The 21,417-nt window shown below is 41.8% G+C and overlaps 1 protein-coding gene across 13 annotated transcripts in view; it reads right to left on the reverse strand.

Annotated features, from left to right (window-relative positions):
* The window catches only part of LOC6039666 (afadin), a 164,786-nt gene that overhangs the window by 48,066 nt on the left and 95,303 nt on the right, over positions 1-21,417 (reverse strand). For all 13 annotated transcript variants that reach the window (XR_005279067.1, XM_038266691.1, XM_038266692.1 and 10 more), the window contains one exon: positions 11,564-11,916. Coding sequence is in view for 12 of the 13 variants with exons in the window: in XM_038266691.1 (XP_038122619.1) it covers positions 11,564-11,916 (353 nt within the window). In the remaining variant the exon portion in view is untranslated. The remainder of the gene's footprint in view (positions 1-11,563; positions 11,917-21,417) is intronic.

The following is a 21,417-nucleotide window of genomic DNA, read 5'->3' on the forward strand; positions in this document are numbered from 1 at the left end:
ACAGGACTGAGCGTCCACACAGGCACCGCACTACTGATGCCATTATTTAATTATAATGACCAATCACCCCATGCACTCGAACAGCGACACAAAAGAGACGGAAAATAACACGAAAAAACAGGACTGAGCGTCCACACAGGCACCGCACTACTGATGCCATTATTTAATTATAATGACCAATCACCCCATGCACTCGAACAGCGACATAAAAGAGACGGAAAATAACACAAAAAACAAGACTGCGCCAATCACCCCATACACTCGAACAGCGACACAAAAAGACGGAAAATAACACGAAAAAAAACAGGACTACGCGTCCACACAGGCACCGCACTACTGATGCCATTATTTAATTATAATGACCAATCACCCCATGCACTCGAACAGCGACACAAAAGAGACGGAAAATAACACGAAAAAAACAGGACTACGCGTCCACACAGGCACCGCACTACTGATGCCATTATTTAATTATAATGACCAATCACCCCATGCACTCGAACAGCGACACAAAAGAGACGGAAAATAACACGAAAAAAAACAGGACTACGCGTCCACACAGGCACCGCACTACTGATGCCATTATTTAATTATAATAGCCAATCACCCCATGCACTCGAACAGCGACACAAAAGAGACGGAAAATAGCACGAAAAAACAGGACTACGCGTCCACACAGGCACCGCACTACTGATGCCATTATTTAATTATAATGACCAATCACCCCATGCACTCGAACAGCGACACAAAAGAGACGGAAAATAACACGAAAAAAAACAGGACTACGCGTCCACACAGGCACCGCACTACTGATGCCATTATTTAATTATAATGACCAATCACCCCATGCACTCGAACAGCGACACAAAAGAGACGGAAAATAACACGAAAAAACAGGACTACGCGTCCACACAGGCACCGCACTACTGATGCCATTATTTAATTATAATAGCCAATCACCCCATGCACTCGAACAGCGACACAAAAGAGACGGAAAATAGCACGAAAAAACAGGACTACGCGTCCACACAGGCACCGCACTACTGATGCCATTATTTAATTATAATGACCAATCACCCCATGCACTCGAACAGCGACACAAAAGAGACGGAAAATAACACGAAAAAACAGGACTGAGCGTCCACACAGGCACCGCACTACTGATGCCATTATTTAATTATAATGACCAATCACCCCATGCACTCGAACAGCGACATAAAAGAGACGGAAAATAACACAAAAACAAGACTGCGCCAATCACCCCATACACTCGAACAGCGACACAAAAGAGACGGAAAATAACACGAAAAACAGGACTGCGCGTCCACACAGGCACCGCACTACTGATGCCATTATTTAATTATAATGACCAATCACCCCATGCACTCGAACAGCGACATAAAAGAGACGGAAAATAACACGAAAAAACAGGACTGAGCGTCCACACAGGCACCGCACTACTGATGCCATTATTTAATTATAATGACCAATCACCCCATGCACTCGAACAGCGACACAAAAGAGACGGAAAATAACACGAAAAAACAGGACTGAGCGTCCACACAGGCACCGCACTACTGATGCCATTATTTAATTATAATGACCAATCACCCCATGCACTCGAACAGCGACAAAAGAGACGGAAAATAACACAAAAACAGGACTGAGCGTCCACACAGGCACCGCACTACTGATGCCATTATTTAATTATAATGACCAATCACCCCATGCACTCGAACAGCGACATAAAAGAGACGGAAAATAACACAAAAAAACAAGACTGCGCCAATCACCCCATACACTCGAACAGCGACACAAAAGAGACGGAAAATAGCACGAAAAACAGGACTGCGCGTCCACACAGGCACCGCACTACTGATGCCATTATTTAATTATAATGACCAATCACCCCATGCACTCGAACAGCGACATAAAAGAGACGGAAAATAACACGAAAAAAACAGGACTACGCGTCCACACAGGCACCGCACTACTGATGCCATTATTTAATTATAATAGCCAATCACCCCATGCACTCGAACAGCGACACAAAAGAGACGGAAAATAACACGAAAAAACAGGACTGAGCGTCCACACAGGCACCGCACTACTGATGCCATTATTTAATTATAATGACCAATCACCCCATGCACTCGAACAGCGACACAAAAGAGACGGAAAATAACACGAAAAAAAACAGGACTACGCGTCCACACAGGCACCGCACTACTGATGCCATTATTTAATTATAATAGCCAATCACCCCATGCACTCGAACAGCGACACAAAAGAGACGGAAAATAGCACGAAAAAACAGGACTACGCGTCCACACAGGCACCGCACTACTGATGCCATTATTTAATTATAATAGCCAATCACCCCATGCACTCGAACAGCGACACAAAAGAGACGGAAAATAACACGAAAAAACAGGACTGAGCGTCCACACAGGCACCGCACTACTGATGCCATTATTTAATTATAATGACCAATCACCCCATGCACTCGAACAGCGACATAAAAGAGACGGAAAATAACACAAAAAAACAAGACTGCGCCAATCACCCCATACACTCGAACAGCGACACAAAAGAGACGGAAAATAGCACGAAAAAACAGGACTGCGCGTCCACACAGGCACCGCACTACTGATGCCATTATTTAATTATAATGACCAATCACCCCATGCACTCGAACAGCGACATAAAAGAGACGGAAAATAACACGAAAAAAACAGGACTACGCGTCCACACAGGCACCGCACTACTGATGCCATTATTTAATTATAATGACCAATCACCCCATGCACTCGAACAGCGACATAAAAGAGACGGAAAATAACACAAAAAAACAAGACTGCGCCAATCACCCCATACACTCGAACAGCGACACAAAAGAGACGGAAAATAGCACGAAAAAACAGGACTACGCGTCCACACAGGCACCGCACTACTGATGCCATTATTTAATTATAATAGCCAATCACCCCATGCACTCGAACAGCGACACAAAAGAGACGGAAAATAACACGAAAAAAACAGGACTGAGCGTCCACACAGGCACCGCACTACTGATGCCATTATTTAATTATAATGACCAATCACCCCATGCACTCGAACAGCGACACAAAAGAGACGGAAAATAACACGAAAAAACAGGACTGAGCGTCCACACAGGCACCGCACTACTGATGCCATTATTTAATTATAATGACCAATCACCCCATGCACTCGAACAGCGACATAAAAGAGACGGAAAATAACACAAAAAACAGGACTGAGCGTCCACACAGGCACCGCACTACTGATGCCATTATTTAATTATAATGACCAATCACCCCATGCACTCGAACAGCGACATAAAAGAGACGGAAAATAACACAAAAACAAGACTGCGCCAATCACCCCATACACTCGAACAGCGACACAAAAGAGACGGAAAATAGCACGAAAAACAGGACTGCGCGTCCACACAGGCACCGCACTACTGATGCCATTATTTAATTATAATGACCAATCACCCCATGCACTCGAACAGCGACATAAAAGAGACGGAAAATAACACGAAAAACAGGACTACGCGTCCACACAGGCACCGCACTACTGATGCCATTATTTAATTATAATAGCCAATCACCCCATGCACTCGAACAGCGACACAAAAGAGACGGAAAATAACACGAAAAAACAGGACTGAGCGTCCACACAGGCACCGCACTACTGATGCCATTATTTAATTATAATGACCAATCACCCCATGCACTCGAACAGCGACACAAAAGAGACGGAAAATAACACGAAAAAACAGGACTACGCGTCCACACAGGCACCGCACTACTGATGCCATTATTTAATTATAATGACCAATCACCCCATGCACTCGAACAGCGACACAAAAGAGACGGAAAATAACACGAAAAACAGGACTACGCGTCCACACAGGCACCGCACTACTGATGCCATTATTTAATTATAATAGCCAATCACCCCATGCACTCGAACAGCGACACAAAAGAGACGGAAAATAACACGAAAAAAACAGGACTGAGCGTCCACACAGGCACCGCACTACTGATGCCATTATTTAATTATAATGACCAATCACCCCATGCACTCGAACAGCGACATAAAAGAGACGGAAAATAACACAAAAAAACAAGACTGCGCCAATCACCCCATACACTCGAACAGCGACACAAAAGAGACGGAAAATAACACGAAAAACAGGACTGCGCGTCCACACAGGCACCGCACTACTGATGCCATTATTTAATTATAATGACCAATCACCCCATGCACTCGAACAGCGACACAAAAGAGACGGAAAATAACACGAAAAAACAGGACTACGCGTCCACACAGGCACCGCACTACTGATGCCATTATTTAATTATAATGACCAATCACCCCATGCACTCGAACAGCGACACAAAAGAGACGGAAAATAACACGAAAAACAGGACTACGCGTCCACACAGGCACCGCACTACTGATGCCATTATTTAATTATAATACCAATCACCCCATGCACTCGAACAGCGACACAAAAGAGACGGAAAATAACACGAAAAAACAGGACTGAGCGTCCACACAGGCACCGCACTACTGATGCCATTATTTAATTATAATGACCAATCACCCCATGCACTCGAACAGCGACATAAAAGAGACGGAAAATAACACAAAAAACAAGACTGCGCCAATCACCCCATACACTCGAACAGCGACACAAAAGAGACGGAAAATAGCACGAAAAAACAGGACTGCGCGTCCACACAGGCACCGCACTACTGATGCCATTATTTAATTATAATGACCAATCACCCCATGCACTCGAACAGCGACATAAAAGAGACGGAAAATAACACGAAAAAAACAGGACTACGCGTCCACACAGGCACCGCACTACTGATGCCATTATTTAATTATAATAGCCAATCACCCCATGCACTCGAACAGCGACACAAAAGAGACGGAAAATAACACGAAAAAACAGGACTGAGCGTCCACACAGGCACCGCACTACTGATGCCATTATTTAATTATAATGACCAATCACCCCATGCACTCGAACAGCGACACAAAAGAGACGGAAAATAACACGAAAAAACAGGACTGAGCGTCCACACAGGCACCGCACTACTGATGCCATTATTTAATTATAATGACCAATCACCCCATGCACTCGAACAGCGACATAAAAGAGACGGAAAATAACACAAAAAAACAAGACTGCGCCAATCACCCCATACACTCGAACAGCGACACAAAAAGACGGAAAATAACACGAAAAAAAACAGGACTACGCGTCCACACAGGCACCGCACTACTGATGCCATTATTTAATTATAATGACCAATCACCCCATGCACTCGAACAGCGACACAAAAGAGACGGAAAATAACACGAAAAAAAACAGGACTACGCGTCCACACAGGCACCGCACTACTGATGCCATTATTTAATTATAATAGCCAATCACCCCATGCACTCGAACAGCGACACAAAAGAGACGGAAAATAACACGAAAAAAAACAGGACTACGCGTCCACACAGGCACCGCACTACTGATGCCATTATTTAATTATAATGACCAATCACCCCATGCACTCGAACAGCGACACAAAAATACGGAAAATAACACGAAAAAAAACAGGACTACGCGTCCACACAGGCACCGCACTACTGATGCCATTATTTAATTATAATGACCAATCACCCCATGCACTCGAACAGCGACACAAAAGAGACGGAAAATAACACGAAAAAAAACAGGACTACGCGTCCACACAGGCACCGCACTACTGATGCCATTATTTAATTATAATAGCCAATCACCCCATGCACTCGAACAGCGACACAAAAGAGACGGAAAATAACACGAAAAAACAGGACTACGCGTCCACACAGGCACCGCACTACTGATGCCATTATTTAATTATAATACCAATCACCCCATGCACTCGAACAGCGACACAAAAGAGACGGAAAATAACACGAAAAAAAACAGGACTACGCGTCCACACAGGCACCGCACTACTGATGCCATTATTTAATTATAATAGCCAATCACCCCATGCACTCGAACAGCGACACAAAAGAGACGGAAAATAGCACGAAAAACAGGACTGCGCGTCCACACAGGCACCGCACTACTGATGCCATTATTTAATTATAATGACCAATCACCCCATGCACTCGAACAGCGACATAAAAGAGACGGAAAATAACACGAAAAAAACAGGACTACGCGTCCACACAGGCACCGCACTACTGATGCCATTATTTAATTATAATAGCCAATCACCCCATGCACTCGAACAGCGACACAAAAGAGACGGAAAATAACACGAAAAAAACAGGACTGAGCGTCCACACAGGCACCGCACTACTGATGCCATTATTTAATTATAATGACCAATCACCCCATGCACTCGAACAGCGACACAAAAGAGACGGAAAATAACACGAAAAAAACAGGACTGAGCGTCCACACAGGCACCGCACTACTGATGCCATTATTTAATTATAATGACCAATCACCCCATGCACTCGAACAGCGACATAAAAGAGACGGAAAATAACACAAAAAAACAAGACTGCGCCAATCACCCCATACACTCGAACAGCGACACAAAAAGACGGAAAATAACACGAAAAAAAACAGGACTACGCGTCCACACAGGCACCGCACTACTGATGCCATTATTTAATTATAATGACCAATCACCCCATGCACTCGAACAGCGACACAAAAGAGACGGAAAATAACACGAAAAAAAACAGGACTACGCGTCCACACAGGCACCGCACTACTGATGCCATTATTTAATTATAATAGCCAATCACCCCATGCACTCGAACAGCGACACAAAAGAGACGGAAAATAACACGAAAAAACAGGACTACGCGTCCACACAGGCACCGCACTACTGATGCCATTATTTAATTATAATAGCCAATCACCCCATGCACTCGAACAGCGACACAAAAAGACGGAAAATAACACGAAAAAAAACAGGACTACGCGTCCACACAGGCACCGCACTACTGATGCCATTATTTAATTATAATGACCAATCACCCCATGCACTCGAACAGCGACACAAAAGAGACGGAAAATAACACGAAAAAAAACAGGACTACGCGTCCACACAGGCACCGCACTACTGATGCCATTATTTAATTATAATAGCCAATCACCCCATGCACTCGAACAGCGACACAAAAGAGACGGAAAATAGCACGAAAAAAAACAGGACTACGCGTCCACACAGGCACCGCACTACTGATGCCATTATTTAATTATAATAGCCAATCACCCCATGCACTCGAACAGCGACACAAAAGAGACGGAAAATAGCACGAAAAAACAGGACTACGCGTCCACACAGGCACCGCACTACTGATGCCATTATTTAATTATAATAGCCAATCACCCCATGCACTCGAACAGCGACACAAAAGAGACGGAAAATAACACGAAAAAACAGGACTACGCGTCCACACAGGCACCGCACTACTGATGCCATTATTTAATTATAATAGCCAATCACCCCATGCACTCGAACAGCGACACAAAAGAGACGGAAAATAGCACGAAAAAACAGGACTACGCGTCCACACAGGCACCGCACTACTGATGCCATTATTTAATTATAATAGCCAATCACCCCATGCACTCGAACAGCGACACAAAAGAGACGGAAAATAACACGAAAAAAACAGGACTGAGCGTCCACACAGGCACCGCACTACTGATGCCATTATTTAATTATAATGACCAATCACCCCATGCACTCGAACAGCGACACAAAAGAGACGGAAAATAACACGAAAAAAAACAGGACTACGCGTCCACACAGGCACCGCACTACTGATGCCATTATTTAATTATAATAGCCAATCACCCCATGCACTCGAACAGCGACACAAAAGAGACGGAAAATAGCACGAAAAAACAGGACTACGCGTCCACACAGGCACCGCACTACTGATGCCATTATTTAATTATAATAGCCAATCACCCCATACACTCGAACAGCGACACAAAAATACGGAAAATAACACGAAAAAAAACAGGACTACGCGTCCACACAGGCACCGCACTACTGATGCCATTATTTAATTATAATGACCAATCACCCCATGCACTCGAACAGCGACACAAAAGAGACGGAAAATAACACGAAAAAAAACAGGACTACGCGTCCACACAGGCACCGCACTACTGATGCCATTATTTAATTATAATAGCCAATCACCCCATGCACTCGAACAGCGACACAAAAGAGACGGAAAATAACACGAAAAAAAACAGGACTACGCGTCCACACAGGCACCGCACTACTGATGCCATTATTTAATTATAATAGCCAATCACCCCATGCACTCGAACAGCGACACAAAAGAGACGGAAAATAACACGAAAAAAACAGGACTGAGCGTCCACACAGGCACCGCACTACTGATGCCATTATTTAATTATAATGACCAATCACCCCATGCACTCGAACAGCGACATAAAAGAGACGGAAAATAACAAAAAAACAAGACTGCGCCAATCACCCCATACACTCGAACAGCGACACAAAAGAGACGGAAAATAGCACGAAAAACAGGACTGCGCGTCCACACAGGCACCGCACTACTGATGCCATTATTTAATTATAATGACCAATCACCCCATGCACTCGAACAGCGACATAAAAGAGACGGAAAATAACACGAAAAAAAACAGGACTACGCGTCCACACAGGCACCGCACTACTGATGCCATTATTTAATTATAATAGCCAATCACCCCATGCACTCGAACAGCGACACAAAAGAGACGGAAAATAGCACGAAAAAACAGGACTACGCGTCCACACAGGCACCGCACTACTGATGCCATTATTTAATTATAATAGCCAATCACCCCATGCACTCGAACAGCGACACAAAAGAGACGGAAAATAACACGAAAAAAACAGGACTGAGCGTCCACACAGGCACCGCACTACTGATGCCATTATTTAATTATAATGACCAATCACCCCATGCACTCGAACAGCGACATAAAAGAGACGGAAAATAACACAAAAAACAAGACTGCGCCAATCACCCCATACACTCGAACAGCGACACAAAAGAGACGGAAAATAGCACGAAAAAACAGGACTGCGCGTCCACACAGGCACCGCACTACTGATGCCATTATTTAATTATAATGACCAATCACCCCATGCACTCGAACAGCGACATAAAAGAGACGGAAAATAACACGAAAAAAACAGGACTACGCGTCCACACAGGCACCGCACTACTGATGCCATTATTTAATTATAATAGCCAATCACCCCATGCACTCGAACAGCGACACAAAAGAGACGGAAAATAACACGAAAAAACAGGACTGAGCGTCCACACAGGCACCGCACTACTGATGCCATTATTTAATTATAATGACCAATCACCCCATGCACTCGAACAGCGACACAAAAGAGACGGAAAATAACACGAAAAAACAGGACTGAGCGTCCACACAGGCACCGCACTACTGATGCCATTATTTAATTATAATGACCAATCACCCCATGCACTCGAACAGCGACATAAAAGAGACGGAAAATAACAAAAAACAAGACTGCGCCAATCACCCCATACACTCGAACAGCGACACAAAAAGACGGAAAATAACACGAAAAAAAACAGGACTACGCGTCCACACAGGCACCGCACTACTGATGCCATTATTTAATTATAATGACCAATCACCCCATGCACTCGAACAGCGACACAAAAGAGACGGAAAATAACACGAAAAAAAACAGGACTACGCGTCCACACAGGCACCGCACTACTGATGCCATTATTTAATTATAATAGCCAATCACCCCATGCACTCGAACAGCGACACAAAAGAGACGGAAAATAGCACGAAAAAACAGGACTACGCGTCCACACAGGCACCGCACTACTGATGCCATTATTTAATTATAATAGCCAATCACCCCATACACTCGAACAGCGACACAAAAAGACGGAAAATAACACGAAAAAAAACAGGACTACGCGTCCACACAGGCACCGCACTACTGATGCCATTATTTAATTATAATGACCAATCACCCCATGCACTCGAACAGCGACACAAAAGAGACGGAAAATAACACGAAAAAAAACAGGACTACGCGTCCACACAGGCACCGCACTACTGATGCCATTATTTAATTATAATAGCCAATCACCCCATGCACTCGAACAGCGACACAAAAGAGACGGAAAATAGCACGAAAAAACAGGACTACGCGTCCACACAGGCACCGCACTACTGATGCCATTATTTAATTATAATAGCCAATCACCCCATGCACTCGAACAGCGACACAAAAGAGACGGAAAATAACACGAAAAAAACAGGACTGAGCGTCCACACAGGCACCGCACTACTGATGCCATTATTTAATTATAATGACCAATCACCCCATGCACTCGAACAGCGACATAAAAGAGACGGAAAATAACACAAAAAAACAAGACTGCGCCAATCACCCCATACACTCGAACAGCGACACAAAAGAGACGGAAAATAGCACGAAAAAACAGGACTGCGCGTCCACACAGGCACCGCACTACTGATGCCATTATTTAATTATAATGACCAATCACCCCATGCACTCGAACAGCGACATAAAAGAGACGGAAAATAACACGAAAAAAACAGGACTACGCGTCCACACAGGCACCGCACTACTGATGCCATTATTTAATTATAATAGCCAATCACCCCATGCACTCGAACAGCGACACAAAAGAGACGGAAAATAACACGAAAAAACAGGACTGAGCGTCCACACAGGCACCGCACTACTGATGCCATTATTTAATTATAATGACCAATCACCCCATGCACTCGAACAGCGACATAAAAGAGACGGAAAATAACACAAAAAACAAGACTGCGCCAATCACCCCATACACTCGAACAGCGACACAAAAGAGACGGAAAATAGCACGAAAAAACAGGACTGCGCGTCCACACAGGCACCGCACTACTGATGCCATTATTTAATTATAATGACCAATCACCCCATGCACTCGAACAGCGACATAAAAGAGACGGAAAATAACACGAAAAAAAGAACAGGACTACGCGTCCACACAGGCACCGCACTACTGATCAGTAGTTTCACGACGGAATTACAAAAAATATATTTTAAAACCTTTAGCATTTTCAGTACAGAAAGTTGAAGGCGATCTAATATTACGGAAAATGTATCGAGTCAAGATTGCAATAACACAGAAAAAATATAACAAGCCGGGAAATATGAAAAAAAAAAACCATTGCAAATTGGTTAAAAATTAAATAAAAATTGTATCAGCCGTATATTATTGCGAATTAAAACGAACGTTCAAATGGTTATTCTTATGCACAATTGGTTGAACTTGCAGAAAAAAAATTTAAAATGCAAGATTGTAACACATTCAAAATCTATTTTTCTTATTTTGCAATGCATGCTTAAAATTGATTTCACTCGAATTGTCAATATTTATGACTGTTGAAAAAAAAATAACTTACATGCAGTATCGTCGGCTGCTGGATGTGGTGCCCGTTCACGAAGGTCGTCCCGTCCGCGTGCAGGGGCGTCACGGTGCACACGCCGTCGTGCATCGAAATCAAACAGTGCCGGGCCTGGATGGACGGCCCGAACAGCTGCAGTGCGTTCGTGTTGGCCGACCCCACCTCGATCGGTTCGCTGCCCAGCTTGACCCGGCGCCCCCCATCGCCACTGTGGGTGATTTCGATCAACATCGGGCCCTCCCGATCGCCGCTCAGATTCCCGCTCCCGTTGGACACGCCGAGGGGCTTTTTCTTCCGCCTTCGCGGCTGGGAATCTGCTGGTCGTCGGCGAACGTGGAACATTATGGATCCTGCGGGGAAGAAGGGGAAAAAATGCGAAACGGAAATATTAGTATGTAACATTTAGTCTGTTAGATAAGAAAAAGTTGTACCGCCCTAGTGTAAACAGACCAAGATTGTTAGAAATCTGAATCAGAAGCAATACACCCCCCGTTCGCAAGCAGATGCCTCTAACGCTTGCTTGCAATTTCTTGCCATCGCGCACCAACACAAACTCGCGCTACCACTTCCGCTCGGACACACAAAAGTCAGTCCGCGACAGCTCTCGTCGGGTTCGGTCGTGCACGTCTACGACCTGCGTACTCGCGACGTTCGACAACGCGTGTGCGGGCAAATTTGGTGCGGTGAACGATTCGCTCGTGCTGGCCGTCGTCTTGGCCCAGAAGGCCGTCCGGATAACAGCGCCGTCGAAAAAAGAAAGAGTGAGTGCAAACAAAATTAAGCGTGTCGCCCAGCTAACCCTAGAAATCTCTGCAGCACGTGTCGGCACGATTCCTTGGCCACCCCCAGCGAACAAATCGAGCGCAGAAACGCCACACCTTGGCCTGGACAAATGCGTCGGTGTTAAGGATCGGATTGTCGCACGCAGAAGACCGACAGTAACAAACGAAAGGTAATGTGGGACCAAGCTTTACCGAGTCGATCTCAAACGCCAATCTCCCCTAGATCACCACTCGCCAACGGCCACACGGAGGCAAGATCGGAACGAATTCCACAGAACAGCGCCAAAGCGCACTTTAAGGTAATTGCGCAAAGGGTAGCCCAAAAAAGAACTTTCTTGACTCTTTTGTTCCCTGCTGCAGAATCCACCTCCCTGACAGCGGCTGTCGTAGGAAGAAGAACACGACGCAAGAGGAAGTCCCCAAAGTAGCACGTCGGCAAGACAAAGGCCCCAAATAGGGTGAGTTGGGGTGTCAAGGTGCCTTTTTGGATGGGCGAATAACATTGTGCTTCATTCAGGGTTTTTGTCTGGGGCGAATTCGCTTCTGCGGATGATCGCCGGAATCGGCGCCTGAGCAGATCTGTGTCGACGCGACGGATTGCTGCCGGAAGGAGTTGGAGGTGACGGTGCCCAGCAGGGCTTCAACTGGCGGGCGCACGACGGAGTGCGGAATCCCGTACTGCCCAGCAGGGCTTCAACTGGCGGGCGCACGACGGAGTGCGGAATCCCGTACTGCCCAGCAGGGCTTCAACTGGCGGGCGCACGACGGAGTGCGGAATCCCGTACTGCCCAGCAGGGCTTCAACTGGCGGGCGCACGACGGAGTGCGGAATCCCGTACTGCCCAGCAGGGCTTCAACTGGTTGGCGCACGAAGGACATCGGAGTCCGGCACTCGTCGAGCGGTGTGTTGAGCGAGCTGCATTTGAAGAACCGCGCACGCGCGGCAGTGGCAGTGTTGGCATGCGAGAGGCGGTAAGAAGAACAAGCGGCGCCGCTAAGAAGAAAACGCGCAGGTATCGTGCACCTAGTTTTTAAGAAGAGAAAACCACGACAGTTCCGAGTCAAGGCGAATTTGTAGGGGACCACGAAGGTCGGTATCGTTATGTAGTATTAATACAAATATGAAGAGCAAAATCTTTGTTTTTGTTGGGCTTTTTGAGCTTGCCGGAAGAAGAATTGTAACAAGTAAATTGCGCAAAAAAAAAAAAAGATTTCAAAATAGTCTCAAGAGACACCCATTCGGTTATGATTGATCTATTCGGTACACATTGGAGTCCGCCGAGGGAAAAAGGCGATGGCGTAACCACTTTAAATTTCCCGCGGCAAAGAGCAACCGATTTTCCCTTGCTCTTTTCCATGACCATGTGTATCAGTTCAGGGACGGACGCCGGTTCGATGGCGTAAAAAGCAAACAGACTACCGTTTAGTGGCGGTTTTCCACCACTGCGTTGTATTTTTATTGGAAATTGATTTACTTCGACGACATAGCGAGTCAGTCGGACGGACAGATGTACGGTTGATGTACGGTTGAGCCAGCGCAGACTATGGAGGTACACGTGGACGCTAGGGACGTGTGAGTGGAGAAGTAATAACTTCACAGATGGTTTGCACTAGTCGGTTTCCAACGACGCTTTCGGAACTTGCTCAGTTAGTCAAGATTATCAAAGTAGGGCGGTTTGAAGTTATATTTAAACTTTATTTCTTAGTTCATTTTAAGGTCAGACAGTTTTCAAATGGCTTAACTTTTATATTGTCTTTAACTTTTTAAATATTTTTTAAAGTGTTTTCAATTATCTGCAAAATCATATCAGTTACATCTCAATGGTGCACCCTAGTGTAGTACTCAATCGGTATCGACAGGTTGATGGTGGTTTAGTCTCCATCACCGTTTCAAAGCAGTCGGTGCTGCTTCTGGGTATCGATATCGTTTCCTCCCTTTTCGCCTGCTCTCTTGGCCAATCCGATAGCAGTTCCAAGTTCCAACCGAGGAAGTCCGAGGTTCATGCATTTTCCAACTGGGGGCGTCAAATGCAAACATCATCGTGCATATTTGTATGTGTGCGAATGTTTGTGCCCCGACCGACAGCGACGATTAGCAGAGTGCGACTGGTGGCTCGTTGACCTAATAGTTTAGCCGGTTATTGGTTTTCGGAATAAACACTGTTTTGCAATTCAATTTGCCATCATATCTCACGATGAAACGATAATGATGCTTTCAACGGGGTCTCCCGATGCGGGGGCGAGGGCATCCCTGGATGGCTCTCTATCGGTTAGTGGTAGACGTTCAGGGACTAGCGAGTGTGACCAACAGATGGCACCTCGCCTATGTGTGCGTATAAATACGTTGGTGTTAATTTCATGCACGATTGGGTGACACCTGCTGATACTGGCCTTCGGCGCACTGTTTTCAGCCGACGGTCTTGTGAGGGGGAGGGCAATTAATTATGAACACATGTACTAATTAGAATATACAAAATGTACAGCCGGAAAATAGCACGATAACTATAGACGGTAGGGGATATCCATAAATCACGTGACTCAGTCTCTGCATGTTTATTAATATGGTTTCTTTTTATACTGACAATCTGTTCTGGGTTTAATGACCATTCTATATCTGAAAAAATCAAGTGGTTTATGAATGGCCCCTCTAGCAAGTTGAGCACAGAAAATCCCTGGAAACAAACGCAGATGTTACAACGCAGCAATGGTATTGTAATCGTTGTAATGCTCCTCTTGCGAGCAGCACGGGAATCTGTCCCAAACGAGTACCAATGTTGTACAAAATGCGAATTGTAATTGGACGAGTTAATCCTTACGATTAAATCGTTGCACTGCTTTGCATGTAATGACAACTGGAAGCGGTGCGCTGTTCAGTAAAGCAATTTCATTGTTTTATGATTTTTATTGCTAGAATCCTTTGAGCCACAGTACATTAAGAGCGAGTTTTTCACCAATGTGTAACAGGTCGTATCGAGTTGCTCCGATTTGGAAGAAACTTTCAACGTTTGTTTGTCTATACATGAGATGAACTCATGCCAAATATGAGCCCTCTACGACAAAGGGAAGTGGGGTAAAACGGGCTTCAAAGTCTGAGGTCCACAAAACCTAAAAAATCTTAAAATTGCTCGCATTTCCGTAAAACTTCATCAATTGCAACTCTCGTAGATTCATTTGAAAGGTCTTTTGAAGCACTTCAAAATGGGCCATAGACATCCAGGATCGGTAAGACTTTTTCTCATAGCTTTTAGAAATTACTGTGAAAAATTGATATTTTCAAAACCCTCATATCTTTTTGCAACAGCCTCCAACACCCATACTCCCATAGGCTAAAAGATAGGTAATTTTATGGACTATAAGCCTACGGTATCAATCGCAGTTTTTCTCATAGTTTTTCGATCGAACAAACCGAGCAGAATTTACAAATACTGCCTCTTAAGGTACACATAATTTTTTTGTTAAGTTGTTAAAACAAAAATTGCAATAAAAAATAACATTTCCATGGTTATTCCCATACAAACTCTATAATAGCTTTGCTCATAGTGAGGATGAAACCAATCGATAAAATTTGGAAAATTCCTATGGAGCCTTTAAAGCTATTTACAAACTGTTATGTTCACTGGAGAAAAATAAAAAAAACCATGCTGCATTAAACAAAGCTAAACATATATACGTTGTATTGTTTATTGACAAAAAGCCTACACACTTAGATTTTTTTACTGTTCTCGGTAAAATTTTTACCGAAATCTCAACATCCGAGCGCTCGGTAGTCAGCTCGGTAAAAATTACAACTACCGCGAGCTCGGTAAACGTTAATTTGACAGCTTGCTTAAAATTTCACCGAACAACCCGGTAAAAATTACCGAGAATTTACCGTGCCTTCAGTAAAGCTTTATTTTCCTCATTTTTCTTGTTTTATAAAAAAATTACTTTTAAAATTGAAAATACATTTATTTCAAAACAATTTTTCAATCAATGCACTTTTTTGGAGATCTCCATTATTCCGCTGCAGACTCAGAACTAGAGCATGACAGTGTAAAAGTAAATTTATTGTTCCGAAGGTCTAAACCAAGGTAAGAGACTTCAACACAAACTGAAAAGATGTTTTAATAAAAAACATGCTACATTTACAAAGTTGATATCACTTACCCAAAATAATTGTTCTTGTTTAAAACTATCTTTTTCATCACCTATCTAAAAAAAATGCACGATCAATGACTAACTTCAAAGTTAAAAATGACAGCAAGAAAATGACATAGCGGAAATATACCCATTTTAATCACACTAAGCCGTTCGACCAATTCTCATCACTTTTGCCGTTTCCGCTATTAAATCAACATTTTCAGATGTATCAACAATGAAGAGTTGCTTGCTCACTTTAAGTTGAGCTTTTTATTACTTTGGAACAGTCAAAAACACTTTATTTAAGCTGTAATTCATGATCAAAGTGCTGATAAGCCGATAATAGAAATAGGCTGAGAAAGGGTATAGTTCCCCTAAGTATCTACTGTGCAACACAGTAAAACACATTAATATTTACTGGGCAACCGGTATAAAAATTACCGAGAATCAGAAGTTTACCGTCAAAACTGGTTTACTGAATAGATCAGTATTTTTTTTAACTGAAGTACGGTATTTTTAAGAAAAAATACCGATGGCTCAGTAAGTTTAGTAAAAATAACCGACAGCTCAGTAAAATCTTACTTTTACAGTGCAATTTCGGTAAAAAGATTACCGAGTAATGCGCTCCTGATTTAGTGTGTATTCATTGATTCATTTTCGAACCTTTAAACTATTATTCAAGTTCAGATCTGAACATTTTATATGAAAAGCACTTTTGATTATCCTTCAAAAAGTGTTTTTATTCCACATTTTCAATTATTTTTAGCATTTTTGATGTCTTGGGAGCATATTTAAACATTAAAAACACAGCTTTAGTGTTGCGATTTCACAAACAAAACAGTTGTGCTGAACGCTCTAACAAATATACTTTCATTACTACATTAAAATTACATTACATTTATTACGTTTAGAACAAAAGACGAAGCTCTTTTCGTTTAAAAGTTACAACTGTAAAAAAGGTTTCAAATAGGCCATGTTTGTATATTTTTTTTGAAAGCTAAAGACTTTATAATGATGAAAAAATCCCAAGAGGGGTTTTTTCGATAACTAAAATAAAAATTGTTTGAATGTTGTGATTTTCGGTTTTTTTTGCTATGCAAAATGATTATTTTATTTAGAAACCGCATAAAAGCGCGGTAAGTTAGCTTAAATTCAACTTAAATTTGAATAAGAAAACCTCTGGCAGGATGTATTTTTTTAAGAACATTAAAATAGGTAAGTCTAAGGCTACCAACTCTTGCTGAGCAAAAATCCGTACACTTTGCCGATATGACACCATGGTATAACAAAAACTGTCAATGAATTATTTATATAAATTAAATTCAATAAATTTGAGAATTAAAAACATAAAACTGTGTCGTTTTTACAGCTAACAAATTTCACACGTTGCACGTTTAAAAGTATTCATAAAATAAACCGTGATTTGAATCAAATCGTTATGTTCTTCAATGTTTTTTGTTAAACGTTTTAAAGTTTACAAAATGTCAAGTTTGCTTTTACGAATAATACCGTTCTTAGTGTTTTCACGAACACTTTTCCAGAGTTTTTTTTATTGAAAAGGTCCTATAACATGTAAAACACAACTGTTTATAGGACCTTAAAAAACTCTAGATTTGTTAATTCACATGTTCAAATGTTTTCACAAGTTTTAGAAAGCCTTTGGAAATGGATAAATATATAAAGTAAGGAATTTCTTAAAGAACAATTCTAGAGTTTTTTTAAAGGTCCTATCAACATATGAAAGACAAAACTCTAGAATTATTGATAATCAAGTTTTAATTGAGGAAACCCAGGAAAACTCTCCCTTTTTAATTCAAACTCACAGAAAAATAAAAATTTCTACACAAAAAATATTTCCGAATGTTACATCATTTATGATGTAACACTTTTGCACGTCATTAAACATTTAAATTTAAATGCAATTTGATGTAAATTTGTAACAAATTATACGTAAAAACATGATTTTACGTGTGATTCAACCGTTTACGTCGAATCTTACGTTAACATCAACTGAGTTTACATGTAATTAATTTTTTCCGTGTCAAGTAAATTCACATATTTTTTCTGTGTAGTTAACAAAAGCTTCAACCAAATCAAAAAAGCAATTCAATGATTAAAAAGTTGTTAAAATTCCGTACAAATCCGTATTATGCGTAAAATTCCCTACAAAAATTCCGGCCTGTTAAAAATCCGCGAAGAGGTTCGAAAATCCGTATGGTAAGGAAAAAATCCGTACAGTTGGTAGCCTTAGGTAAGTCTGATATTTGGCGCCATGGAAAAAGGGCTCAGTATTTTTTAAATGTATCTGAAATTTGATAGATTCATGACCATATCCTTCAAATTTCTTATGAATCTACGTTGAGAGAATCTAAGTTACATATTTGACCCTTAATAAAAAGTGTTCGAAAATGCAATCTGGAAACCCCAATTCGAACGAATTATAATCTTTTCTTCGTTCAATTTGGTATGAAAATATAGCTCGAGTATATAACGAGCATAAAACGCTGCTAAGCTTAGAGTATTTTTTTAAAACGATATTTATTGCCCAAAAGTTCCCAAAATTAGTTTTTCAATTCTTTGCCATATTACACCCTCAAATTTTAAAATATTTTGAATCAATCACATTGTAAAGAAAAGTATTAATTTTGGTTCAAAAGAGGCAGAAATATGCCTAACCTTCGGGAAGTCGCGTGTTTTCGCCTTTCTTACAAATGGCCTTACAAAGTGTGTACAAAGTACACGTACGCGACTGCCGGTGGGCTAATTAAAAAAAAATAGAAATTATTCAACAGATTTTGGAGAAAGTCGCTTTTTATTAAACAAAATTGGGCATATTTCGGATTACATTGAACGAAAATACAGAATAGAAAATCAGTCTAATGTTGGTTAGCGGCTTCAGCTATCATTTGATATGAGTTATCTGGAGTTTTTTTGTTCAATGTTTGTCCTGTTTTGTCATTATCGGCTTTTAGACGTTTCATTTTCATAAATTTCATAAAATTGCTTTTATGAAAAAATAATTGGACTGTATTAAATATATTTGTTCTAAAAAGTAACGAAAATTCACTTATTTGGATAAATGCCTACACAAATGAAAGCATCCAAATTAAAGTACAAAAGATCAGGAAGGATGCTGCGTACACAGAACGTTGCAGAGATCAGAATCCCGTTTTCCGTTTTCCGCACACGTCCTTATCGCGTTAATCAAACGTGACGACGCGCTCGCACCACCTGTCCGTCTGCGTCTGCCGAAGAATCAGGTACGGCGTGCGAAATATTGCGCCCGACGTGATTGAAATTGATTGACTGAAAGACAGCAGAAGCAGCAGCCAGGTTCGTTCGGGAAGGATAAAAGTAGGGTGTCTGATTCGCCGCCCGTGATTTGGATGATACCCTCGAGATGTGCACGAGATGAACAGGTGAGGACGGAAATCGATTTTCCTTTCCAGCAATTTTCCGGTGGCTACCAGAGACGATACTGAAAGTTGGATAATAAAGTTCAGTAGAATAGCTTAGCATTGAATTTTACTCAAATGAACTAGTTCAAATAATGTGATTTAAATTTAATAAAATATTCATAAACAAATTCTTAGAGTTAAATTGTGATCATAGTGAAATAAATCTAACAAATGTAAGTAAAATCTCCAAATATCAGCAAAGAAAAGAAATTCCCACTCTATGTCGGGAAGAAAAGACTACTCTGAGCTAAGATTTCTTCCTACGAACATTTCTTTAGCTCCATGCTCGAGTGCACTGTCTTGAAGGAGCTACAATTCTCAGCATAACCGTCTAATAAAGCTGAGCTTTTATGTTGAAGCACTTTTTGGAAGAAAAAGCTCAATTGAAATTTGTTTTTCAATAATAACAAAATGACAATATGTATTACAAATATATTTTTTAAACATTGATCAAGAAGTGAAGAACACTCTTTAAAAAAATCAACTTCCAGCACTAGTTTTACCCCATCGGTCCCCCGGTACCTACTTTCATTCCAGCACCAGGTTGACTAAATTCAGCATTTTTGTGCGTCCCCGGTGGACCACCAGGACGGAAAAAAAGCACCGTCCTTCACGGCCAACATTTCCGCTCCGGGGACCACTGGTGACGTTTTATTTTCCTTCTGGTTTTCATGTCGCAACTCTGTTTTTTGTGCACGTGTTTTTCCCCTCCAACAATGCCACCAAGCGGTGGCTCTCGGAACGTTTCGATACAGAGATTTTCCTCTGCAGGAACCGAAATAAAGCTGGGCTAGTGATGTCTGCGTTGATACCCCGAGCGCGCTGACGTGGGCTCAGAGGTGCTGCTCTGGTGGGATTTGTTCTACGAAATTAAATTCCCTCCGTTCGAGGGAATTTGCAGGACCAGCAGCAATGGCAGGATAATTCCAGGTCATTTTGCTGGATTATATTCTACACGGTAGTGGCTTTGATGTTTTGGTAGTTGTGGCTTAACCGAGCAGCTTGGGGGGAAAGCAGTTTTATTTTATTGCAATTTGTTTTTTTTCAGTTAATGAAATTTGGTGTGTTTTTAACTTTGTTTTATCTAATAACATAAATTAAACATTTGTAAATTTGGCAGACATAAAAATAATCTTCAATTTCAATTTATAGAGAAATTTTCTATGATTTAGTAAATTATAGAAGGCATTGATCATTCAAATAAATTGTATCACGCCAAAACTTAACCTATTTTTTTATCAAAGAAATCCACTAAACAAATCATCACCAGAATAAGTCTTCAGTAGAGGGTTTACTGTGTCATACAAGGAAATTAATCCAGAACGCTGCCGTAACACTTATGGCATACCATAGAGGCTACCGCCCCCGAAAATTACTGTTGCTTCCAGAACTACCTGTTTCCCTTCCAACACGTGTGTTTTTATACAGGTGTTAGTTACCACACAGAAAAAAATAATGTAAATTTTGAAGCTGTAATTTTGGAAGGTTGAATA

This window comes from Culex quinquefasciatus, chromosome 1 (assembly GCF_015732765.1).
Source record: "Culex quinquefasciatus strain JHB chromosome 1, VPISU_Cqui_1.0_pri_paternal, whole genome shotgun sequence".
Lineage (NCBI taxonomy): Eukaryota > Metazoa > Arthropoda > Insecta > Diptera > Culicidae > Culex > Culex quinquefasciatus.